Source organism: Echinops telfairi, unplaced genomic scaffold (genome assembly GCF_000313985.2).
Source record: "Echinops telfairi isolate 266 unplaced genomic scaffold, ASM31398v2 ScPeMD7_5868;HRSCAF=6743_1, whole genome shotgun sequence".
Classification (NCBI taxonomy): domain Eukaryota; kingdom Metazoa; phylum Chordata; class Mammalia; order Afrosoricida; family Tenrecidae; genus Echinops; species Echinops telfairi.
This window is the reverse complement of record NW_022109768.1, coordinates 7,130,985-7,158,152: the sequence shown is the minus strand read 5'-3', so window position 1 is coordinate 7,158,152 and position 27,168 is coordinate 7,130,985. Positions and strand designations below refer to the sequence as shown.

At 38.1% G+C, this 27,168-nt stretch overlaps 1 protein-coding gene across 1 annotated transcript in view; it reads right to left on the bottom strand.

The window, feature by feature from the left end:
• The window catches only part of LRBA (LPS responsive beige-like anchor protein), a 752,417-nt gene that overhangs the window by 198,399 nt on the left and 526,850 nt on the right, over positions 1 to 27,168 (bottom strand). Inside the window, exons 41-42 of the mRNA XM_045295806.1 lie at positions 23,622 to 23,737; positions 15,764 to 15,876 (exon numbers count right to left, since the gene is read on the bottom strand). Coding sequence (XP_045151741.1) covers positions 15,764 to 15,876; positions 23,622 to 23,737 — 229 coding nt within the window. The remainder of the gene's footprint in view (positions 1 to 15,763; positions 15,877 to 23,621; positions 23,738 to 27,168) is intronic.

Sequence of the window (27,168 nt, the reverse complement as noted above, 5' to 3'; positions counted from 1 at the left end):
TCAGGACCAGTGGTGAGAGTGGTGATACCTGGAGGATGGCGGGAAGGTGGGGTAGAAAGGGGGAACTGATTACAAGGATCTACATAAAACCTCCTCCCTGGGGGATGGACAACAGAAAATTGGGTGAAGGGAGACGCCGGACAGTGTAAGATATGACAAAATAATAATAATTTATAAATTATCAAGGGTTCATGAGGGAGGGGTAAGTCAGGACGAAGGGGGAAAAATGAGAAGCTGGTATCAAGGGCTCAAGTAGAAAGCAAATTTTTTATAATGATGATGGCAACACATGTACAAATGTGCTTGACACAATAGATGGATGTATGGATTGTGATAAGAATTGTATGAGCCCCCAATAAAATGATTTTTTTAAAAACAGAAGTACATTATAAATTTTTTTAAATCCATTGATCAAGAAACTATAACCAGTGTATACATGCCCCAAACAAAAATTTTAAAATAATAAAACAAAAAATAGATACAACCTGAGAACAAATGTGAAGAAATTCAAGACATAATTGGAGACTTCATCTCTCATTCGAAAGTAATTAATAGAACAAGTAGGCAAAAAATTTGTACGGATATAGAAAACTTGAACAACACTATCAACCAACTTGACACAATGGACATTTATAGAACACTTTGTGCAGCACAGAAGAATGCCTACTTTTGCCGTACTCATGAACACTGTTCATAATAGACCCCACTCTCACTCATGTAAGAAATGCTGACTAATTTTAAAGAAATGAAATGATACAATGTATATTCCCTGACCATAATAAAATTAAAATAGAATCGACAACAGAAAAGATACCTGATCAATCTCCAGATATATCTCATTTAAGCAACGTACTGCTAAATAATCCATAGTCAAAGAGAAAGTAAATTTGTTTCATTCAAAGAAAGTATTTGAATGAAATAAAAACATATCAAAATTTATTGAGCATTGCACTATCAATGCTTAGGGAAATATGTGCAACATGCTTATATTAAAATGGAAGAAAGATCTTAAATGAACAATCTAAACATCTACCTTAAAATTAAAGAGCGATTAAATCCACAGAAAATAAAAATAAAAAGCAGATATTAAGAAAAGCAACATCACTGAAATGGGAAATAAAGCCAGTGGAAACGTTTATTTTAATTTTAAATTGAAAAACAATCTTTCACCAGACTGATCAAGGTAAAAGAAAGAGAGTGAGGGAGAACAAATTACAATATCAAGAATTAAAGAAGGTACACTTTAAGATTATACAAGAAAACTTTCATTTCAACCAGTTCTTGAGTCCAACATGTTATTGTCACTGTTTCAGAAGAAGATCCTTTAGATATCTGGCTTTGGCCAATGCCCCCTGAATGCAATGGCTTCTCATCCCAGGGCTTTTCCTGACTCTTGAAAGATAGTTGTAAGTTAAATCATATCCATAGGTCATGGAAGGGAACAGTCCCAATGGATCTCTTGTTGACAGCCAACACCACCCACCACCCACGTGAGGGAGCCGTATTACACAGCTGGATATCCCCCTGAAGCCTCAACTGACATCATACAGAACAGGAGAACCACCAGCTTATCTCAACCAATATACAGAATATTGAGAGATAACAGTTGAGTTAAAAAAAAAGAAAGAAAGAAAACTCTGTGAAAGTGACAGACTATCAAAACATATCCAAGAACCAGGAGACAACCTGAATACCCCATATCTATTAATAAAATGCATATTCAATTAGCACTTTAAAAGCCTTGCCACAAATAGAAATGTTAGCTTAAATGGTTCCAATAATGAATTCCAGCAAGCACTTAAAAAATAGACTAAAAAGTAATGAAAAATGATGGGGTAATAACCATTCTGTACAATCTTGTCCCCAAAATACTAAAGGAAATAGCTTTCAAACTTATTTTATCCAGCTTTCATCACCTTCATACCAAAACCATACACAGGTATTACAGACCAGTATCCTTCATGAGCAGAGATATAAACATTCTTTTAAAAAAGATTAGCAAATCAAATACAGCCATTTATAAGAATATTACTATATCATAGTCAAGTGTTGATTACCCTAGGATAAACATTCAGGATTCAACACTCAAAAACCAACCAGCCCATCTGATTCACCATATTAACACACCAAAGAGTGTGTTACCAAGCATAATTACCATCATAAAAAGCATGTGACGGAATTTCATTTCCAAAATCGGTAAAAAGTCTCAACAAAATATGAATATAAGAAATTTTTCTTAATCTGAAAACACAAACCAAAATGCTCTAAGATCATCCTTGATTGTTGAAGACTTTTACTGCTTCATCCTGAAAACCATGGACAAGGAGCCCTCAGCACTTCTACTTAGCATTACAGCGCGTCTTGAGGCAAGAACTATAGGGAGACACTGACGCAAACATTAATTCTTCAAAACTTGCTTGTATAGTTGATTAGAATGTTAATCATGGTGACTGCCAACAACTATTTCACTTATTTATTGAATGAGTAGTTGGCATTTTATCATTTTTATTAATTGAATGATGATATGAGTGAATAGAAGCCAACATTTAAAAGGGAGAAATAGAGCAGTCTTTATTCTGAAGTGACATTGTTCTCTGTGTAGCAAATCCCCATTGTATAAAAGGCTACTACCATAAACGACTAAGTTTAGCAAAATTGCAAAATATAAGGTCAATATAGAAAACCCAATTGTATATTGGTAATGGACACCATGATTTGAAGATTTTATAAGAGCATTAAAAACCAAGAAATTCTTAGGAATAAATTAGAAGGTATATAATGTTTGTATGCTAAAAGCTACTAATATTGGAGAGAAATCAGAGGGTGGGGTGGTAAGAGCTAAATAAATGGAGAACATAACATATTCATGGATTGGAAGATTAAGCATTATTTTTATTAAAAATGGTCAAAGAGTCAATGTACTCCCAGTGTTAACATCAAAGGGTGCTGGAACAACTGGAATTCCATGTGCAAAGAGTGAAAGACCATCAGTTTGGATTTATGGCATATTCTAGACAAAAATGTCTAACTTGAACCCACCAATCCTTTAGAAATTATTTGAAGTTTGAAGAAAGCGGAGGTAACAATGAGAAAAATGTAGAAGTGGGGTCTTCTTCAGGGTAACTGACTTTTTTCTGCCCTCCAAGAAGTTAGGAATATTTTTTCAAAGGTAAGGAGAAGAGGCTGTGCTAGACTAAAGAAAAATTAAGGAATATAATAATCAGAGGCAATGTGTAGTCCTGCATTGGATCCTGGTTTAAATAAACCAAGAGTACAGAGCAACTAGGAAAATGTGAACATGGATGCGTATTAGAAAAAATAAACATACATTGACTTGAAAAGATGATCACTAATGGAATAAGGGAATCTACAAAGTCCCTTACTTACAAATTTATTTTTTACCAATATCATTTTATTTAGGTAAAAAAATAAATATTTGTTTATCTATAGATGTATGGAAAATATCTGAAAAGACAGACAATGTGGTACTCTTTAGGTGGCAGAAAAGTGTCCTGGTGGCGTAAGGGTCTATGCACTGAGCTACTAACCACAAGGTCATTGGTTCAAACCCACAAGCTGCTCCTCCAGAGAGGGATGAGGCTGGCTGGCTATTCCCATCAAGATTAAAGCCTTGGAGTCCCAAATGAGGAAATTCTACCCTGTCCTGTGGGGTCACTGTAAATTGGAATTGACTCAGTAGGAGTGAGTTTAGTTTGTTCATTAAGTGGGAGATTATGATTATTTTTTGTTTATTTGTTTGATTTATCAGTATATCCTAATTTCATCTATGTTCACTTGTTACTTTCAAATAGTATAAATCAGAGAGCATTTAAAAATGCCATTGTTTTCTATATTTACCCTTTCCATATCTAAAAACCTGGTCCAAATAATAGATCATGTACTCACAATAAAGTCCAAAAGAAAAAAAAAAGATTTCCTCATCTCATAGTGACAGTCTAAAAATAAGTCATATGGTGTTTTCTGATTAATCTTTAAATTGCTAACTAACGTATGCCTAATTGAAAACTGTGAAAGTAGAGACTGGGTTTTTTCATCTTTGCTTCTGCCATTTCTTTAGAGTCTGGCACACAGAATATCCCAGCACATTTTATTTAACAATCATTATTTGAATAAGAACATGTATTCAATATAAACAGGATGCCTTGACCTTTACTTGGACAAAATAAAAGATAAAAGTTTTATATTTCCAACTATAAAACACATAATACCTATACATGTAAAATATAATATTCAAATAACCCAGGGAAATACAACTAAGAAAAGCTCTTTGTATGCGGGTTTTTCAGATGTCCCACTACTTTATTTAAGAGCAAAAAACAGACTCAACTCTGACTCATGCAACTCCAAGTGCTAAAGAGCTTAATGTCTAAAAAAAAAATAATAAAATTTCCAGATGGAAATCTGAAGTATAGTGATACTATTTATTATCTACAAGCAAAACAGAAAAACTAAATTTCTAGGTATTTTGAAAACAATTTTATGTACACATGTGGTAGGCATATGCTTCCAACTCTTGAGCCACCTGAGTGAGTACACCAAATACTGAACTATGGGATAAAACTAGTAATGCCATACAAACAATACAACTCATTTATCAATAAAAATAAATGGCCACTCCACACCACAGCAAGTTAGGATGATGAGAGATACATACTTAGCTTAGAGAGGGACTACTGACTGGCATTGTGTTGGTGGCACATGTTATGATTATTCATCGTCCTGACATTAATATTAACCACAATCTATTTATGCTGCATCAGTTTATCATTTTCTAACTAATGTTAAAAAAGGGAATGTCCATGGAGGTGACTTCAAATTAAGTGTAAAGTTATTTAAAAACTCCTAGTGGACACTGTTGGTAGAAAACCTATCTACTATACAGAGTGTCATTGCTTGATAGATGTGGATTTAAAAAATATTTGAGTCCCTTAAACCAACTTCAACAGATATTTTCCTAATGTAAAAGCAAAACCAGTCAGACCTAAATGCATCACAACATCCATGAACATATATGATCTCAAATACCTATGTTCAATGTATCCTGAACTTTGAAAAGGAGCACCGATTTTTTTCCTAGGCTTATATAATACAAATAGCAATTTTCTGCTCTCAAAACATTAAATAACTTTCCCAAGGCCTCTACATACTGATGGTGGCCGACTCACTCATGTCTATTGGAATCCAAAGCTTTGCTGCTCTGGCCTGATGTCACCTTTCTTTGCTTCCCTCCTCTTCCTGTCAAGCTGCTCTTTTTGGAAGACGAGTCTACGCTTACTTTGCACTCTCATTAACTTTTATAACATTTCTTCCTTGTGATATGATTAGGAGTTTTCCAATGGAGCAATTTTCTGTTATTGCTCTGAGGTGTCTGCTTCTCTCCTGGCCTCCTAAATTGTCTACGTCTTCTGGCGTCTTTCCTCTTTTCTATTTGTCTCAATCTCTGTCGTCTTTCACCTTAGAGATGGTCTTTGAATGCTTCCTAATATTTGGCGGTGCCTTCAGTTTAAGATTGAGGCACGACGAGGGCTGGCTGAATTATTCTCGAGTAAACTAGTGGACCAGCTGGTGAGCTGCAAATAGGGCTCCTGGATGTTAGTATTGTGTGGGTGGGTGTTTTTTCCTTGAGCACTACTACAATCTTCTGCTCTAAGCCTGGCTGCCAGGGTGCTGATAGCATGACAGCAAACGGGGTCTGGGTGCCTTCACCGGTTAGGACTTAAAAGCTTTCCGTTAATCTTCCTGGTTTCCATCCCTTCCCCTCAACCCTTTCTCTGGTGCCCTTTGTGTTCTCAGATCAGGACCGTCTCCAGGACAGTTTCTCCAAAAAGTACATCTTTCGACTTTTTCCAAATTCGGGAAAAGGGGAGTAGGATTATGGAAAGAAGTAAATATAAGTGCAAGTATTCACTCAAAGACACTCATTGTGGTTATAGCTTAGGTCACCTAGTTCAATGAAATGCGCACATCTAAGTTTCCATCCTAGTTCAGCCACTTGAAACATGCATGACCCTGGAAAATCCCTCAGTTCCACTAACTCTTAGTTTCCTGATCTGTGAAATAAAAAAAAATTTTTAAAGCACATTTCTCACAGCGTTGCTGAACAGATTGAAAAGAAATAGCCTACATACAGTCTGTTTTAAGAGAAGGCAAGTGTTATGGGTTCCTTCACATTGCTACAAACTTATCCTGTTTCCCAGATCACCTTTTAAAGCTTGAATTCGTTCGGTTTAACACAAGTCCAATAAATAGAAAAACAAAAAGTCATAGCACTTATCATGTTTAAACAATATTGTGTGCCCCCCTCTCAAAAAAAGAAAGAAAAAAAAAGCGTTCTCTCTGCTCAGTGACATGTAGATGGTATATTGATTGCCAGTGTATCTTTTAGAGCAGGCTAAAAGGACTGGCATTCGTCAGAAACAGCACTTAAAACTTAAGGAGATAAAGAAGTGCTGTCTGATCAACAACAGCTAAATGTCGGTAGTCAATTCCAGGTCAAGATGCATGCTGTATATTAAATGTGCATGTGTTAGAGGGAAGTATTTAACATATAAAACTACACATCTAAACGGTAAAAGGAAAACCTTTACTTTTCTGTTGTGCCGGGGGACACAAGAGGAGAGAAGGAGGGGACGAGGAAGCGAAAGAAAAAGAGAGAATATGAATAAATGCAATGTATACTAAGAACAAACAGTAGCAATTCAGCAACCAATAAGGAAATTCAGTATAGCTTTGTTATGAAGCGCTCTTCAGTTAGCTCAGAACGTACTATTCAGAAACATTTGGATTCAGATTTGTGTATTGGGAGCTGCTGACTTAACAGAGTCTACATGGAACAGCACTGTAACATAGGCTTGTTTTCTTTCAACAATACACAAGAAAGCGAACATGGAGTCTCAGAACCTGGGCCACGATATAAACAGAGTTTAAAGAAGCCAGGATGATAGTCAAACTTGCTCCGATTCCTATTCTGCCAGGCAGGGCCCAAGAGCCCCTGGTATGAGGGCATTTGCACACCCCGCACTGTTGGTGCTTCTGTGCTGCTGTCACGAAGCTCACAGCGTGCTTGCACTCCCAAGGAGAAACACAGAGGATACTTGCTTTCCTTCTACTTCAAACTCTCCGTATTGTCTAGCATCTTAAGAGTAAGAGTTGCAATTAAAAAACATACAATTTGCATTGTACTTATTTTTCCTCACATTTGTAGGTTTTTGTCTTGTTTTGTTTTCCCACTAGTCCTGTAGTATCTACCTGCTTTTTAGTCTTTTAAATCTCTACACACTAACAGTCCTTGGCTCAAGGTGGTACTTAGTAAACTAACAACATCTGAGCAGCAACATCAGAGATGCTCCAGCTTTAACCAGACATTCAGTTTTTTTTCACAAAACAAAAATGTCCCCTTAAAAAAGCACCAATTCTAATCTCGGGAAAAGAGAACAAAAACAGCAACAGAAAATTGTTTCCATTTTCAAGCAATAGAATGCAGGTTATCCTCTACCTCCTATGTCAGCATGAGGGATGAAAAGCAGACAGACATTTAAAAAGATGCAGCAATTAGTGCCCAGAGTAGAAAGCAGTACACATTTTGTAATGTTTCTCAACCCATCCCTTCTCTCTCTCTCTCTCTCTCTCTCTCTCACACACACACACACACACACACACACACACACACACCTTAAGCAAGAGATCTGTACAATACACACTATTTCCTTTCTTTTATGTGCTATGCAAAACGATTACACTCATTTAAAAATGCTAACTGAGAACAATGGTTTCAAAAAACACTGGCTTAGTGTTATAATTCTGATTCTACAAGCTAGTTATGTGATCTCGGGCAACTTGTTTAACTTCAAGGTGCCTAAGATTCTACCTCTGTAAAAGGTAACAATAACCTTATTTTTTAGGAAAGCCGTGAAGGGAAAATGAGTTACAACATGTAAAACACTTAGACAAGAGCTGGCATGCAGAGTAGGTCCTCAACATTTGTGAATAGAGCTATTAATAATAAAGTGGGAAGTTCCTCTCCTCAGAAATGTATAGCTGAGATCATGGAGTTCTTATTTGGAATTAAAAATATAGATTATATTGTAATCGAAGAACAGTCTAGTTTTTCTTTTTCAAGACTGCACATCCAGATTGCAATACACATACATACTCTATATCGCATATATTCAAAATTAGATATGGTGATCAATTAGAAGAGAAATTATTGTCTCAGATTGTCTTAGTTTTTTCTTCTAGAAAATTGGTCTACCCACCCTCTAAGAGTAGGGAGGGAGGAGGGAGACAAATCAGAGTTGAAACAAAATCCTCGATGGTCTACAGAGAAAGCTGAATACCAAGACTCAGCCATCACCAGTTCCTTCTGTAGTATGACATGTTGTAAATAAAATCCTGCCCTAATTACAATCTCTTATAAACAAGAGACCCAAACAGAATGCTGATTCTTATCTCTTCAAAAAGGTGTCAAAATATAAAATCAATCTCTACAAAACATGGATTTATGTCACTCCAAACTCTATGTCTAGTTAGAACCGCCTTCTTATGACTCAGAATTTTAGACGACTGAAAAAACAGCCAGGAACATAGGGAAGTGGGGAGGATCAAGTTCAAACGATGAGGACGTTTTTCTATGTAAGATTTCATTTTCATCATATTCTCAGACTAAAGTAATTTCGGTCTTCACCACATACTGACAAGAGCAATTTGTATATAATCAATAAACATCTAATTATTTTTAAAGGAATCCTGTACCGGCAATGAAATTTTATGCCTTCAACATTTTTTTACATTGTTCCAGTCAGCCTTTCTCCTCAAAGCATGATCGGAATAGATAAAAGAGGGGTGCTGATGACACACATCCAGCTTCAGAAAGAAAATTCCCTGAGCAGCATGGGAAAAAATTACCAAATAAAATTGTGGCTTTGTATCAAGGGCTGAAAACTAGCTTTGGGGAAATTAAACGGACATAAATATGTATAAATAATTCAATACGTTTTTAAGCTAGTCAGACTGCATTACTTACTTAAGAATGGGAACTAGATCTGTTTATTTTCTAAATTGAGCTTTATGTACAATGTTTCTTAGAATTTCACAAATTTATTTAAAATAAGTAATAATGTTGCCTAAATGTATGGCATGGTATAAAGTTTAATATAATTCTATTATAATCATTATACAATTCAGTTACAGCTAATTTCATGTATGTGATACATTCATGAAAATGTGTATAAAACACATATGAAAACTAAATCACATTGCAAACATTATGTCAGACCTCATCATGGAAAAAAATGAAATATTTTTATAAAGAGAACCATCCTTACTATTTTATATATGCAAGAGAACAAATTTCAAATATGAGATATTGTTTGTTAGTTAAAGCAATATTGATAATTTTAAACTCACTTATTTCAATCAATATTTAAATTTCTACATTTAGTACTAGCAGACGCCCATCTTCGAAAAACGGAATGACTTGTAACAGACAGCTCACTGGTCCTTTAAAGACAAGGAGACTGTTAGCTAAGACCAGGGCTGGAGTGTTGGAGTTTACCCCATACTTCCAGCCCTGCTGGTTATACACTTGTTCCACTATTCCATTTTCTGCCCTCCAATTCTGATGGGAGGTGAAACTTATGGATTCCCCTCCCCCACATTTTTGTTGACATCTAATCCACATATCATACAATTCAATAGTTCAATCACGAAGAATTGTACAATCACAACCACAACCAATTTCACAACATGCCCCATTTTCAAACACCCCCAGCGCCATGGTTGAATCACCTTTAATATGCATTGTGTGATCACAGTCAGTTCCAGTGCTCCCTCCCCGCCTCGCGCCTTCATTGTTTACTCCTGAAATCCCTTCGTCCTCCCTCTATCTCACCCCGACCCCTACCTCCCCGATAAACCATTGCATCTGTTATTATCTCTATGCATCCACTCCTTCTGGGAAACCAGAGACAACAAAAGTCAAAATCAAAAAAAGTGGTATAGATAAATTAATAATAATATAAAGATAAAAATCCAAATATTGAGTAGAGACAAAAGAGCACCCTAAATATTTAAAAGCAAGGGAAGAAACTATTGTTATGGAACACGTAAGAGGTACTTGCACCTAGAACAAATTCAGGTTGGGTAAACAGAGAGGTCAGCTGGCCAAGTATCAAGCTCGATCCAGCCTAATCAAGATGACAACGGTCTCTGTCTGGTAGTAAGGCTGTTTGAGACCCTGGCCTGTCGCTAGAGGGGGTCTGCTAGGGACTTAATCTGACTAGTTACTCTGCAGATAGGTTTTGGGATCCCACCGTCTTCCATAGCCTTCTACCAATAGAGTGTTCACTTTTCCCTTCATCATATTTGAATTTTGTTATTGCCATCACTGAAACTTAAAGATTTTAAAACAGTGATGCTTATCAACTTCTGTAATTCAATTGGAAAATTGACACCTAATGAATATCTGATATTAAAAAATTGAGTTATAATTGTTATTATTTCAGGTTTGTTAATGGTATACGGTCACGTTTTAAAATGTATCTTAACTTTAGAAGTATATATTGAAATAATTTAAGATGAAATGATTTAATGTGCTTCAAAGAAGTGAAAAGAGAACAAAAATGAAAGAATGGCCAAAATTTGTTAATTATTAAATCAGAGAAATTAGTACATGGGAATTTTATCCTTCTGCTTACAATGACAGATGTTTGCCCATACAGCCAGATATACATATATGCACACATGAATGTGTGTGCACGCATCGTGTGAGTGTGTGTCTCCCAGCAGCACTGCCACTGACTTGATTCCAGCTCACAGCAACACTCGAGGACTGAGCACAACTGCTGCATCAGGTTTGAGAAATGCTGAGTCAAAATGAAATATCTGATAGCCTGGTACAAAAAATAGGAGAGCCTTTTAAAATACCAGGAAAAAAAATTTATAATTAAAAAAATCAGCATAGATAATATGGCCAGGTTCACGAAAAGAAGATACACTGCTATTGAGTTGATTCCAATTCAGAGTGATCCTCCAGAGGGTCCAAGGCTGAAGCATTTAGAGGAGAACGCCTCAGAGTTCCCCACGGAGCAGCTGCTGGTAGGTTTGAAACAATGGACCGAACACCAGGACATTTACTGGGCAGCAAAATATAATTATTCCTTATTGCTTTGTGGAAAATTAGCAATAATTAAACATCTTTTCTTTACATGTTTTTGTAGTTCTAAGAGCTGATAAAATAAATATATTGTAATTTGAAAATGTCACATATACTTAATTCATTTAGTACATAATATATTTTGGGCTCTACACAGGCATATGGAGAACAAAATTGTGAACAAGAATTCCAACATTATGACGTTGATTGGGGGAGAAAAACCAAACCAAATATAAGAATATAAAATGAATATAAAATGCAGACTCAGCAGGTCCTACGAAGCAAACCCATGGAGCCCTGGTAGCGTTGTTGAATCAGAGTTGGACAGCTAACCTCACCACAAGGGCAGCAGTTCAGACCCACCAGCCCACCCGAGGGAAAACAATGAGGCTAGTCTACTCCTCACTGTTTACCACCTCCTTGTCTGTTGGTTTGTCGTGCTGTGGTGGCTTGTGTGTGGCTGTGATGCTGAGGCTGATGTCACTGGTATTCCAGATAGCAGTCACTCAAAGTGAACAGGTTTCAGCAGCGCTTCCAGACCACAAAGAAGGAATGGGCTGTCCGCTTGAGGGGAAATGACCACTGAAAACCTTATGGATAGCATGAACACAATGTCAGTGACTGGAAATCTCATAAATAAAGCAGAACACTGTCAGAGATAATGCCAGAGGGTGAGTTCCTCGAGTGACAAGGCACTCAAATGCGACTAGGAGGAGCTGCCGTGTCAAAGTAGAGCGATCATACTGACTTGGATGGAGGTAAAGCCTGTGCGAGGAAAGGCGTCAGTACCTTCATTTGCTGAGGGCCTACAATTTAAAATGAAAAGAAACAGCTGCAAACATCAATTAACAATCAGACTTGGAGTGTTTGCAGCATGAAGCTAGGACATATGATAATGCGTTGGTTGAGCTGCAATGGACTGGTGCTGGCCATTTTGAATCGGAATTCCTATGTTTCACTCTGCCAGGAATGACACAACCAGGAAGAACGCCCTAGCTTTCATTGTCAACGGGGACACTTCAAGATCTATCTTGAAATACAACGCTGTCTGTTAAAGGAGACAGTCTATCCACATATAAGGAAATCCAATCTATACAGCTATTGTTCAAATTTATGCATCTTCCATGATGCTCACCTTCCCAACATGATCGCTGAAGACAAAGCAGGTGCATAAACAAATGTGGTGAAGAAAGCTGATGGAGCCCGGCTATTAGAAGATATAGCGTCTGGGATCTTAAAGGCTTGAAGATAAACAAGCGTCCATCTAGCTCAGAAGCAACAAAGCCCACATGGAAGAAGCACACAAGGTGTCAAAGGAATCAGGTATCAGGCATCAAAGAAACAAAAACTAATATCATTGTGAATGTGGGGGTGTGTGGAGTGTGAACCCAAAGCCCAGCTGTAGGCAAGTGGACACCCCCTTACAGAAGGGTAGCAGGGAGGAGAAGAGCCAGTCAGGGTGCAGTGTAGCAATGATGAAACATACAACTTTCCTCTAGTTCTAGAATGCCTCCCCCCTCCCCCCCACTATCATGATCCCAATTCATCTTACAAATCCAGCTAGACCAGTGATGTACACTGGTACAGATAGGAACTGGAAACACAGGGAATCCAGGACAGATGATCCCTTCAGGACCAGTGGTGAGAGTAACAATACCAGGACGGTGGAGGGAAGGTGGGGTAGAAAGGGGGAATCAATCATAAGTATCTAGATATAATCTCCTCCTTGGGGGATGGACAACAGAAAAGTGGGTGAAGGGAGACGTCAGACAGTGTATGACATGGCAAAATAATAATTTCTAAATTATCAAGGGTTCATGAGGGAGAGGGGGCAGGGAGGGAGGGGGAAAATGAGGAGCTGATACCAAGGACTCAAGTAGAAAGCAAATGTTTTCAAAATGATGATGGCAACAAATGTGCAAATGTGCTTGACACAAACGATGGATGTATGAATTGTGATAAGAGATGTATGAGCCCCAATAAAATGATTTGAGAAATAAATAAATTTATGCATCAACCACTAAAGCTACAGATCCAGAAATTGAAGAATTATACTAATGTCTTCAGTGTGAAATTTATCAAGCATGTAAGCAATTGAAAAGCAAAAGTTGGAAACAAGGAGGAAGGAACAATAGTTGGAAAATATAGTCTTGGTGAGAGAAAAAAACAACAAGAGATTGTATGATAGAATCTTGCAAGACCAATTACTTCCTCATTGTACATGCTTTTATTCAACAACAAAAAAGGCAATAAAAATAAAGGTGAACTCCAGATGGAATAAAGAGAAATAAAATTTTACTGACTACACATCAATAAAAGAGATGATCGAATAGCTCAATATGATCAGGTAAAACCAGGCCAGGGGTTAGGGTGGAACAGACCATCAATTGTTCATGTGGAAGTTCAGGTTGTAGTTGAACAAAGTGAAAACAAGTCCCTGGGAGCCAAAATCTCAACAAAGTATGAGAAGCTTTGAAAAGAATGGGGATTCCATAACATTCCATTGTGCTCTTGCATAAACTGTGCATGGATTAAGGGGCAATTGTGCAAGCAGAGTAAGAAAATATTGCCTGGTTTAAAATCAGGACAGGTGTGCATCGGGGCTGCATCCCGTCACCATACTTATTCAATTTGTATGCTGAGCAAATAATCTTGGAACCTGGATTGTATGAAGAAGCACGCAGAATCAGGATTAGAGGAAGACTTATCAACAACCTGCAATACGCAGATAACAACCTTGCTTGCTGAAAGCTAGGAGGACGTGAAGCACTTGCTGATGCAGTTCAAGAATTGCACCCTTTAGTATGGATTACAACTCATTGTAAAGAAAACAAATATCCTCACAACTGGATCAATAGGCAACACGTCATGATAGAGAAAAAAACTGAAGCTGTCAAGGATTTCATCTCCCTTGGATTCACAATCAATGCTCATGCAAGTAGCAGTCAACAGATCAAAGGACACAGTGAGTTAGGTCAATCTGCTGGACAAGACCTCTTTAGAGTGTTGAAAGACACGGATGATACTTTGAAGAGCAAGGTGCACCTGACCATGTCATGGTACTTCAATCATCTCATACGCATGTGAAAGCTGGACATCCAATATGGAAGACTGAAGAAAGGAAGACATTTGAACGATGGGGTCGCCAAAGAATATTAAAAGTACTACGAACTTCCCAAATCAAAACAGACCTGTCTTGGAAGAAGTACACCCATAATGCTCTTTAAAAGCAAAGACCTCACTCATTTTGGACATGTAATCAGGAGGGAGGGTCCCGGAAGGACCGTACACTGGGAAAAGTGGGAGGGTAGCAAACGAGAGCAAGGCACTCAACAAAACGGCTGCAACACTGGGCTCAAACGTAAGAACAATGGTGAAGACGATGTAGGGCCAGGCAGCATCTTGTTCTGTGGGACACAGACAGGGTCCCTCTGAGTTGAAACTGATGAAATGGCACCTCACAGCAACTCCTATAGAGACGGAACAGCCTCAGAAACCTTATGTACGGCTGTTGTGAAGTCAGAATTGACTTAATGACAGTGGGTGAAGTTGGTAGGTAGGATGAAACAAACAAGGATTCCCTGGTGGTGCAAAAGGTTAAGCACATTGTTTCAAAGGCTGGCAGGGAGAATCCACCATATCTTGGAAGAAAGGACCACTGACTGACTTCGGAAGGTTAAAAAACTCAAATCCACTGTTGTTGAGTTGATTACAATTCACAGAAGCCCAATAGAAAAGAGTAGAATTGCTCCTCAGAATTTCCACGGCTACCCATCTTTATGCTAGCAGATTGCCTCACTTTTCACCAGTGGAGCAAACTGTGGGTTCAAACAAACAACTGTCTGGTTAGCAGCTGAGTAATTCAACCACTGAGCCAACAGGGTTTACCCACAATGACCAAAGGCACTGGAAATCCTAAGGCATGTAGCTCTACTCTGCACGAGATGGAGTCACAAGGAGTCAGCATTGACCGGATGGCAACTGGCAGAGAAAATCATGGGAGACAGTAGTGGAAAATGGTGTGCATGAGGCATACAAAATGCACTGTTCACAAAGTACAGAGAAAACAGGAAAGGCAGAAATGCAAAGCTCTGAATAAGAAAAGATTTATTCTGCATTCAATGAATCAAAAAAAGGCTTAAGCACTGGAGTTTCAAATAAAATTAGCCTGAAAAAGGATCCACTGTGTTGCACTGAAGAAAGGATCAGATGGGCAAGAACTATAGTAGTGGACACGCATCTTCAGGTAGGAGCACTACTGAGGTCTCCTGACTTTCTTCATGCACTTTTATCAAATATTAACATCCTTACAAAAAGCTGCCAAAGACATTGATAATGGCTTCTTAAAAACACATGTGGAAAAAAAAAAGTAAGATGTATATTATAGTTAATCAAGTTAATCATGCATATTTATAATTAATCAGGTTGATAATGAATATTAAAATTTACAATATCTTAAACTTAACAATACTTAAGATAAATATATGTTATAATTACAGTTAAAAGATTAAAAGGAATATGAAAATTAAAATTGGCACATTATTTCTATATAGGAAATAATTCTATATCAGATGATTAAGGCAAAATTACCTTAGATAAATCTCTGTAGTTGCTTGGCAAGGTGAGATCTAGATCTTCTGATTCATAATTAGTAATCACCCAGGGAAATACTGGATACTGATTTAAGTCATTGTAACTGCGTCCTGGTTGGGGGGAAAATAATAAATCTTAACTTGGAATGACGAAACACAGTATTAAGATCTAGGAATATATTTTATTAAAAGAACAGTAAGAATGACAAACAGTTATTAAGTGCCAGCTATTATTCTCAATGGTTTCCATGTATTCCCTTATTTAATCTCAAAATCATGGTGACTTTGTGCACAATAGCATGAAATGCTGCCACATCCTGTACCATCGTCACAATCTTTGGTATATTTGAGCCCAATTGTTAAGTCAATCCATCACAAGAAGGCTTTCCCTCATTTTCACTAATCCTTGAGATTGTTATGAAACATGATGACCTTCTCCAGGATCAAAAACGACAGTAGACCAGAATGATGTAGATGGAGTAAAGCCTTCAGGAACATCATTTTCTGACAGGGCACAAACTCACAAAAAAGAAAGAAAGAGAAAAAGACAGCTGCAAAGACGGATTAACAATTAGAACTTGGGAAGTATGAAGTCGGAATATATGAAAATTGGAAGCTACACATAAAGATCGATATTCCAGGCATTAGTGAGCGAAGTGGACTCGCACTGGCCATCCAGAGTCAGCTGATTAAATGGGTTACTGTGCCGGCCCTGGCAAACCCGCAGGAACGGCATCGCAGCCACGTCACAAAGGACGCTTCACCATCTATTCTGAAGCGCAATGCTGTCTGTGGTAGGAAGATTTACTCACCACCATGAAATGTAGCAGAAAACCAAATGTGATTAGATTGTATCCATTTCTGTATGTAATTTTGACATGGAACCCAGATAACCAGAGTATTAATGAGAAAGGAAGATTGAAGGAAACATTCTGCCTTAAAATTATTGGAAAGAAGTATTAAATATATACCATAAGCTGACAGAGGAATGAACAAATCTGGCTTCAAAGAAGTACCTTCAGAATACGTCTTAGAAATGAAGATGGCAATAGTTTGTCTTCAGTTCTTTAGAAACGTCATTAGAATAGGCCAGTCCGTGTAGAAGAAGACAATCATGCTTGGTAAAGTAGATGGTTAGTGATAATAAGGAAGATGCTCAAAAGGATTGGCTGACACAGTAGATGTACCAATGCATTAAAACACAGCAATGATTGTGAGGATGGTCAGGATGGGCAGTGTTTGCTTCTGTGGCACACAGCGTGGCTATGCACCCAAACTGACTGGGCAGCTGCTAACAGCAACTCCCATTTCCCTCTCCCTCTGCTGCAGATGTTAGCAGAGTCCAATCTTCAGCTTGATCCATCTACTTCTTAAACGATCAAAAGTTTATTGTCCTACTAAAATAAATAAAAAAGAGGATGAACATGCTCAGTGTGATTAGACTTTTCTAGATTACATTATACTCTATACGTAGTGACTGAGTACATCTCAACTATTTGGGGAGAAATGCATCACAATATCATGAGACTCTATATATGACATAGATAATAGCATGGAGGGGATCTTAACATGTAGCATAGCTCCACACATTATATGTAAACAACCATCTCAAATAAATTATTGATATTATTTTTAAAGAAAATTAACTCTTATAAAGGAATGTACTAAAAAAATTGAAAACATACCAGAAATAGACAAATTCCCCAAACACAATCTTCCCTAAGTTGACAGAGAATGAGCTAGAAATGTTAACAGACTTGTTAAAAAAAATATGACTGAGTCACAAACACCTGCCCCTGTAACAAGAAGTCCTGGCCTACACAGCTTTGGTGGAGAATTTTACTAAACATTCAGAGAAGGCCTGATCCTGATCCTAATTCTACTCAATCCCGGAACATCAAAAAAGATGGAATACTCTTAAATTCTTTCTACAGAACAAGCAAAGTCAGGCAAAAACATGTTTTTGTTTTTTGTTTTTTTTTATAATTATAGACCAATATCCCTATGGGGGTTACAAACTGGGCTGCTTACCACAAGGTCAACAGTTTGAAACCAGCAGCTGCTCCGCAGGAGATATTTGAGGCTTTTGCTCCCTTAAAGAGCAGCAGTATCTTATGTAGCACTGTCTTTCTAGGGTGAATCCATAAAGACATAACTAGAGTAAGGGCTCCTGGGGGCCCGGTAAAGGGGAGCTGCTATCAAGGAGTACAAGAAGAAAGAAAATGTGTTTCAATGATTATAGTAGTGAATGTACAACACGGCTTAATATGACTATACTATTGAATGGTATATTGGCTGGATTGTGTCCTAATAAAAGAGTTTGAAAAAAAAGTTACAGTCTGAGAAACGCACAGGGGCAGTTCTAGTCTGTCCTATGGGATCACTATGAGTCAGAATTGAAGTGACGGCAGTGAGGATTTTTAGTATCCCTTATAAATACAAACGCACAATTCTCAACAATAATCTAGCCCAGACAACACAGTATCATGCATATCTAGACCAGTGGTTCTTAGCCTTCCTAATGTCACGACCCTTTAATACAGTTCCTCATGTTGTGGTGACCCCAACCATACAATTATTTTCATTGCTACTTTATCACTGTAATTTTGCTACTGCTATGAATCGGGCGACCCCTGTGAAAGGGTCATTCAACCCCCAAAGGGGTTGAGACCAAGTTTGAGAACCACTGATCTAGAGGATTCATACCAGGTAAGCAAGGATGTTTCGTTATAAAAAAATCAATGTTAATGCACCAATTTAAAAAAAAGACATCATTATATAAAACTGTGGGAACCACAGCCTCTACTACCCCTAAACAAGAAGAGCTAGATGGTGGTCAGCTATCACTACCACCTGCTCTGATCAGGACCACTAAATGCCTGGGAAAGGTTTAGATAGAACGGGAGAAAAAGATAGAAAAAAATTCAAAATCATATAAAAGACCAGGCTCACTAGCTTGACAAGGACTGATGTAAGCCCAAGACTGTGGCTCTTACACATCCTTCAAAGCAAGACCGGAACTCACCCCACGAATCAGTTTTCAGCTAAACTACAGACATGCAGAGAGGAACGAACCCCTCAGACCAACCAACCATGTAAGACCAAAAGCGCAGCATTTCTTCCCAAAAGAGCACAGAAGGCAGAAAGGGGCAGCAAAAATAAAATTCATAGAAGCGGTGAACACAGTGAGAAAATGTGATGAGTCTGCTACTTTCTGGCATTTGCCATCAATGTCATCGAACACAATGTGTACAAGTTGTTGAATGGGAAACTAGTTTGTTCTGTAACCTTTCACTCCACCAGTGGACAACAGAAAAGTGGGTGAAGGGAGACGTCGGAGAGGGCAAGATATGACAAAATAGTAATCAATAAATTACCAAGGGTTCATGAGGGAGAGGGGAGCGGGGAGGGAGGGGAAAAATGAGGAGCTAATGCCAGGCCCTTAAGTGGAGAGCAAATGTTTTGAGAATGATGAGGGCAATGAATGTACAAATGTGTTTTACACAACTGACATATATATATGACATATATATGGATAAGAGTTGTATGAGCCCCTAATAAAATGATTTTTTTAAGTTTAAAAATAAATAGAATAGTCAGGGACATTTAAAAAGATATTGTAGGCACAAAGAAGCTATTTGAAAGTGGACCATTTCATAAATTTTTAACTTCCATAATCATTACGTGCACCCAATCAATATATATTAATAGATTCACCACATGAAACTATGTCCATTAAACTTGTCATTTAAGTTTCTTAGCTCTCTCTACTATTTTTAAAATCCTTTTAGTTACCAGTTGTTAAGCCTTACTCTATTTACCATGAAAACTCAAATTTTCTTTATTCTTTATCCTCAGCAGACTATGAAATGTTATTCTTTGTCAATACAGACACGATTTTCAAAATAACTGACTCAAGGTCTAACCTAACTCTGTGTAGTTGTCTTCTTCATAAGACTCCTGCCTTCCTCGGGTCTGTGACAGGATCTCTTTTTGCTAAGAATAATACCTTTACTTGAGCTCTTGAACTTACCTGCTCTATCACCTGAGTCATTACCCTCCCTTCGATAGGTTCTGATTCCTACCTTAAGTCATCTGCCTTCACTATCAATACTTTAAAAAAAAAAACCACCAAAAATGGAATCTCTACCTAATGTTCCCATTCCATCTCCAACTATTCAGTCTTTATTATTGCCCTCTTTCCTCACTTTTTAAACGAACTCCTGTCAAGTCACCAACAGACCCCAGATGACGTCCCCAAGCCTGACCTGGACTCACTCTTAATTCTGCCTTGTCTCGTTAGCATGCAGGTGACCAAAACCGTTCTCGCTTTCCCCCTCTATCAGGTTATTTGGTTTCCTTAGTTCTACTACTCCTTGAATAAATTCTCAGATTATTATTCTCTGCACTCCTTTATTCCCTCTCTCATACACAGCAGGATTTCCCAAGACCTTCTCACTGGTTTCTTGATAATCTCACCTCTCTCTTGGTGAGTTCCTGTAGATGCAGCTGAACACCAATGTACACTCCCTAAATTCTGCATACTGTCTTTGAGTCATAGTTCCAATAAATATTTTTTTGAGAACTTAACTTGGATGTCTTGTTAGCACAGTGAAATGACCATAGAACTGCCATCTTTCCCTAGATCAAAGTTTCATGACGAGATTGTCTACTAATGGCACCATTATTTCCCCCTTGATTCAGACCAGAAGCCTGGAAGTCTTTCCTAACATTCCTTTCCCCATTTTCAGTTAGCTGTGTGTCAAATGGTTTATACCTTATGAATTCTCACCTTAGCTACTCCTTCCTTTAAATTCCCACTGTAGCAACTCTAGTTCAGTCCTTTATCACAAACTTGTCTCCTTATTTTGCTCTCTGGCTAGTCACTGGCCAGTCCAATTAATTTTACATACTGTCTTCAGGTTAATTTTTCGTACAATTCTAATATTAATAATGGTGCCCCAAAACGTCTTATAAGTTCGATTGCAAATTAACTGCTAAAGACAAGGGCTTTCTATTCCTGTAAACGGTGATGGTCTCAGAAACCTACGGGGGCAATTCTAACCTCTCCTATAGGGCCATCATGAGTAGGCATCGATTCAATGGCAGCGCGTTTAGTTTAGTTTACTCAAACTGACAGAAAAATTAATATTGTCTTCAACTACCTTTCTAGATTTCGTTCTCATTATCTTTAAACCTATGTTATAGATTGAATTGTGCCCCCCAAAACAATATATTTAAATCCTAACCCCTGTACCTGTTCACGTACTTTGTAGTCCACTAGGTTAAGTTCTGGGATGCTAACCACAAGGGCAGTGATTCAAACTCACTAGCAGCTCCAAAGAAGAAAGATGTGGCAGCCAGTCCCTATGAATATGTCCATCTTCGGAAACTCTATGGAGTAGTTCTACTCTGTCCCAAAAGGTCTCCGTGAGTTGATATCCACAGGAGAGTGCTGGATTTGGAAATCAGAGCTTCCTTTTGTTACATTAAGGAGATCCTAAGGATTAAGGCAGCGACCTAAGGCTTAATGCTGAACAGTGGGGAAACAGGCATACAGGGAAGAAGACAGATGCCATGTGAAGATGGATCTATGGAGTCAAGAAAAGTCAGGAGACAGCCAGAGAGGCAGAAGCTAACTGAGGTAATACAACTCACCCTAAAGGTGAAGCCCTGAATTCAGACTTTTGACTTCTTGAATTGTGGGGGGGGGAGATCTGTTCTTTAAAGCGACCTACTTTGTGATACTGTAGTGGCAGCCCTAGGAAAGTTGGAAGCACACACGAGTATACTTTGCACACTCACAAACTAATCTGTTAACTGTCCTGTACGCATACTTCATAAGGCCTACTTGTGTTCTCACATTTAGATGGAATGGTTTCTAATCTTCCAACTACTTCTGGTACTCAGTCATACAGGTCCTTACAACACAAACATTTTCCTGATTTTCTCCTAACTCTGACTAAGTGGATGAATATAAAAGAATCCTTCCACAGAACTTGTCATTTCTTTTATTGCGCTCATACCAATTGGTTATAGAATTATATAAACATTCAAATATTCCCCCAAAACAACTTGTCTATCACAAATCAAAAGTAATTATATATTTTTTCTCTACTCATTTTCAAAGTAAACAGCTTTACTGGGAGAATTTCAGTAACATCACATGATATTAAACAGTGATGGGTTTAATTATGTCTAGCCAAGGTGATATGTTCAAATCCTCACCCCTATCCCAGTGGATAGAATCACAGTTGAAAATGATGTTTTCTCTGATATGTGAAGGAAGCTCTTTCAAACCAAGCACTTCTGAATTATAAAAAGAATGGCATAGAAGCTGCATCGAGAAAAAGAAATGGAAAGACGGGCTCTTCTAGACATGGTGCCCTGAATCCTAACTGCTAGCTTCCGGAGCTTCAAGAAAGTAAGCTTTTGTTTATAAAGCCACTCATTTGTGGTATTTGTTATAGAGAATTAGAAAACTAAAACATAGGACTTATAATGGGACCATTTAGTGTTTAGGTTTCATATAAGTCATAATATAAATATTTGTTATTTGATATTTTACCGGGGTTTTTGTTGTGGGTGCTTCATTGTTTCATCATGTTAACACATTTCCAATTTTATTATTAACAGGTTCTTCAAATAGTATATGGATTTTATTCTTCCTGTGCTATAAATTAAAGGCTTGAAACTTATTTATTTCAATACAAAACTGGAAACTCTAAAATCAATTGTGATAGTTATGTTTTCTGTGCCAATATGACACTTGTAAGAAGATATGGGTAGAGTTTAGCCTTTCAATCAGGTTGCAGCCATGTGACCTCCCTTGGAAATGCAACTAAGATATATAGTTCCCTGGAGGCTGGCGTCTGTCTGTCCATGTGCTCGTTCTCTCTCCCTCCCTCCCCGCCTTCCCCTCCCTCCTTCCTGGACACCAAAGAGCTATTGGAGCCCTGCCATGTTTTCCACTGAACTCCAACTCGCATGAATCTGCAGCGCTGGCCTGGACTCTTCCTGCATGCTGCATCATTGCATGTGGCTGCGTGAGTCTGAAGAGTCTTAAGGACTAGAATTGAACTTAAAGACTTGAGATGGACTAGATTGAGATGCTTCTTGATATAGAATTACTTCTGGATGTAAAGCTCTTTCTTACACATTTATGAGTATCTCTGGATTTGTATCTCTAGCCCAGTGGTTCTCAACCTTACTTATGCCGCGACCCTTTAATACAGTTCCTCTTGTTGTGGTGACCCCCCAACCATAAAATTGTTTTCATTGCTACTTCATCACTGTAATTTTGCTACTGGTATGAATCAGCCAACCCCTGTGAAAGGGTTGTTCGACCCCCAAAGGGGTCATGACCTACAGGTTGAGAACTGCTGTACTAGTCAATCCAGTCTAACACACCAATACTAAAAGTTAAAGCTATTTTTAATATTCTTATTGGATTTTCACTTGTCTACTTTAATATCCTGAACTACCTTTTTTTTAAAAAAAAAAAAAAGATGTGTGATAGTGGAAATGGTTATAATATTTGGATGCTGTAGAGTCGATTCTGATTCTTCACAACTCTACACGACAGAGTCAAACTCTCCTACTGGGGTTCCAAGGCTGTGATCCTCATGGAAGGAGATTGCCGCCTTGTTTACCTGAGGAGCACCTGGTGGGTTCAAACCACCAACCTTTGTGTTAGCAGTCAACCACTTATCCACTGTGCCGCCAGGGCTCCTTTCAAAAAACTCAGTAAGTCACTTTTGTACTAAAAATAAGCCACTTATAGCAGTACTCAAAATAACTATGCGACAATTAATTACTTATTGTTAAAAACAAATCAATTTGTGAGGTTAGATTACCTGCTAGCGTGTTGAGAAACATCAAGTACTCAAAATTTGAAACTTCCCTGTGTTGCCATCGCTGGGTCATATTAGAAGCTTTAAAAAGTTGACGTGGACTAGCTAATGAAATACGCCTGGGGAGGGGAAAAAAAAAGAATGATAAGATCAATTAAAGCCAAGATTTTATTATATCACAGTAAGTCATGTATATTTAATTTTATTCATTCATAAAAACATGTATAAATCCAAAAAGACCTATCTATATTTTGCTACTAATATTAGAAATGTCCCAACCTATAATTAATGCTTTTTTTAGTATAATAATATGTTCTTATTTTTTAATTAATAACTCCTTGTTTACTTAATGGAGCCCTGGTGTAAGAGGGGTTGGTTACTCACTGGGCTGCAAACGGTAAGGACAACAGTTCAAAACCACCACCTGCTTTGGAGGAGAAAGATGAGACTTTCTATTCCTACAAAGAGTTAAAGCCTCAGGGACTGGCAGACGCAGTGATATCCTATCCTACAGGGTCTCTATGAGCCCAAACAAGCTCTATAGCAGGGAGCCTGGTTTTGATTTTGCTTACTTAACGTAAAGAGAAGAAACTGTAGTAACTGAAAATAAGATGTCTTTCCACATCTTCATCAATTTAAAGTTATAACTGAAAGGTAACATACTTGTACATTATAACACTGAATACTGTATTTACACATTCTTTATAATGGATTGCTAAGCCATTCAGGTGACTGTTCACCGGGAGAGATCAATGTAAAAGAAATTACTGGGTTTTTTTTTTAATTACTGTTTTTTAACATACTTTACTAGAAAACAGTGTTTTCTGTGTTCTCTTAATAAAATGTAAACGCCATAGGATACAATTGATCAATACTAAGCAGTTGAAAACCAGTGGCAGGATTATCTTATTCAAAGCCAAGGCCTCAGATATGCATGCTGGCACAGTTCCTACTATCACCAAAGACAACAATGCACAGTAATAAAAATAATGCAAAGATAATTAAAATGCAAAATGTGATATATAATTATGACATGACATATTATTTCCACACATTCGGTCACCCAAAGGGTTTGGTCCAATGAAAGTTAAAGTAATTGCTAGACTAGAAATCAGTGTCTGATAAGAGGGTGACTTGCACAGACTTTCTGCACGAACCCTAGGGTATCCGAAAGAGAGGCTTGCAAAGATGGAAGACTATACAATATTCAGAGATGGGAAGCCTAATGTTACAAACTATAAATATTACTCAAAGCAATTTATAAATACAGTGCAATTCTGATCAAGATCTGTGTCATTCATTAAAGAGGAAAAAATAAACATTGACTTCATGAAAGTAGAGAGACAAACCACTAAGGAACCACTAAGGAACGGGCAGTGAAAAAGAGGAAGACCCCCCCCCTCACGGGGATGAATTGACAAAGGGGCTGCAACAGGGGCACAAACATAATAATTGAGAGAATGCCACAGGCCACAGCAGTGCTTTGTTCTATTGTACACACTATTGCCATGCGTCAGACGGGCTCTACAGCACTGAACAACTGAAGAACAACAACAGGGTAGAAGATTTCTCATTTCCCAGTCTGAAACAGAACCACCGCCACCATAGCCATGGTAGTAAAATCAAACTGGTATTAGTACAGAGATAAACATGCAGACCAATGGAACAGGACAGAGAACTCAGGAATAAATCCAACTACAGACAATTCACTTTTGACAGAGGGCTGAAACACGCCTCTTCAAAAAACAGTGCTAGCAAAATTGAATTTTCATTTGCAGATGTATAATACAGAACCCATACCTCACTCCAGTTATAAAACTAAACTCAAGATGAATTAAAGACCTCAATGTAAACCTCAGAGCTATAAAGATCAATTAAAAAACCCGGAAGCAGAAAGCCTCATCTTTCTCCAATGGAGTGGCTAGTGGGTTTGAACTGGATTTGCCATTTAGCACCCTGGTACATAATCCACTATTTCCCCCAGGGCTCCCTAAAAACATTTACTACTGATTGATTACCCATTACCCCCCACCCCTACCCGCTGCCGCCTTACGCATGGGTCCCATTTTCCTATCTGTTTTTGTAATTGAAAACTGAACATTTAAAATATAGTGCAGCAACTTTGTACTCTGATTTTACACACACACACACACACACACACACACACGTTGTTGTTACTTTCTTATTTATTGCTTTGTTTAGTAATCTCTTTTGGCTAAATCATAGAACTCTGTCTTCCCCATTCTTTTTATTTTTATGCCTGGCTTCCTCAGGACTACCTCCATTTACCTCTGTGTCTGTGTCACTTAGTGGTCAATGGCTGTGCAGAAGCATGCCAAGATACCAGGGCTTCCAATACCTACCAGTGCATTTTTGTAAACTCTAAACCATTTTCAAGACTGCTGTAGCTTTTACTCTTTGCCGGGTTATTAATGACTTCTCTGGATGTGTGTGCTGTGACTAGATAAGCCGTTTGTATGGAATTAGTTCAGGCAATGTCTGGTCTCTATTGTACATACACCTGGCCCCAGCTGTTTCTCAAATAAGAAGTGCATTGTCTGGTTAAGTGAACCTCTGTCTCTTCCCCTCTCAAACACCACCAAGATGGTCAATTCCATTAAGAAGTGTGTTGGGCATGGGCACTGCCCACAGCTCCAAATTGAGACGCTTATAACACAGGCACTAAAGCCTCCAGTTCTCGTGGGCTGTGCTGCCCCAGCAGCATCTCTGTGTCGTCTGAACAGTGAGCGCTGTGAGCAGTCCAGACAAGCATGCCTACCCTTAACCAAAGTTCACCAATGCTTTCAGGAATAGATGCTTCTCAAATTAGCAGCGATTAGCTTTGGTTGTTTTCCAGAATATTCCTGAAATAATTACTTTGGTCAATTTTATCTAACTTCTTGAGAAGAGGATTGGCTGGCCTTCCCACTCAATGTGATTGTCTTTATTGCTTCACTTTCAGTCTTCTATATTGATTCAGAACCTTCAAATAATCAGAAACCACCTACTCTCCAAACTCAGCCTGCTAAACCATCCAGCTTGCTTGCCTGAACCAAGCTCAACTGGCTTTTAGCTCCCCCAGATGCTCTAAACTACTATCTGTTCAGTTCCCTGAGAATTATCATGCTATTAAAAACAACGAATAACTTTCAGTCACTATCTTCTCATCAAGACACTTATCTTCTTTGATAATAGCACAATTTCCTGAATTTATTCTCCTTCTAGTTTTTAACTGTTACTTTCTAAAGAAAAAAGTGTCTTTTCCTGTACCTCACCTTTAATGTATTGAGGCTCCTCAGGATGCAGCTCTAGTTCTTCTTACCGTTTTACAGCCTGCCCTCAAATGAGTCTATTGCCTCTCAAGACTTTAAATTTCATCTAAATGACAAAAACTCTCAATCATCAAGGTCTTTCTTCTGAGTTGTAGATATGAGAAAACTAAATTTCACTGTCACTGAGTCAATTCTGACTCACAGCAACCCTATAAGACAGGGATTAACTGCCCCTGTGTTTCCGAGACGGTAACTCTTTCTTTCTTTTTAAAAAAAAA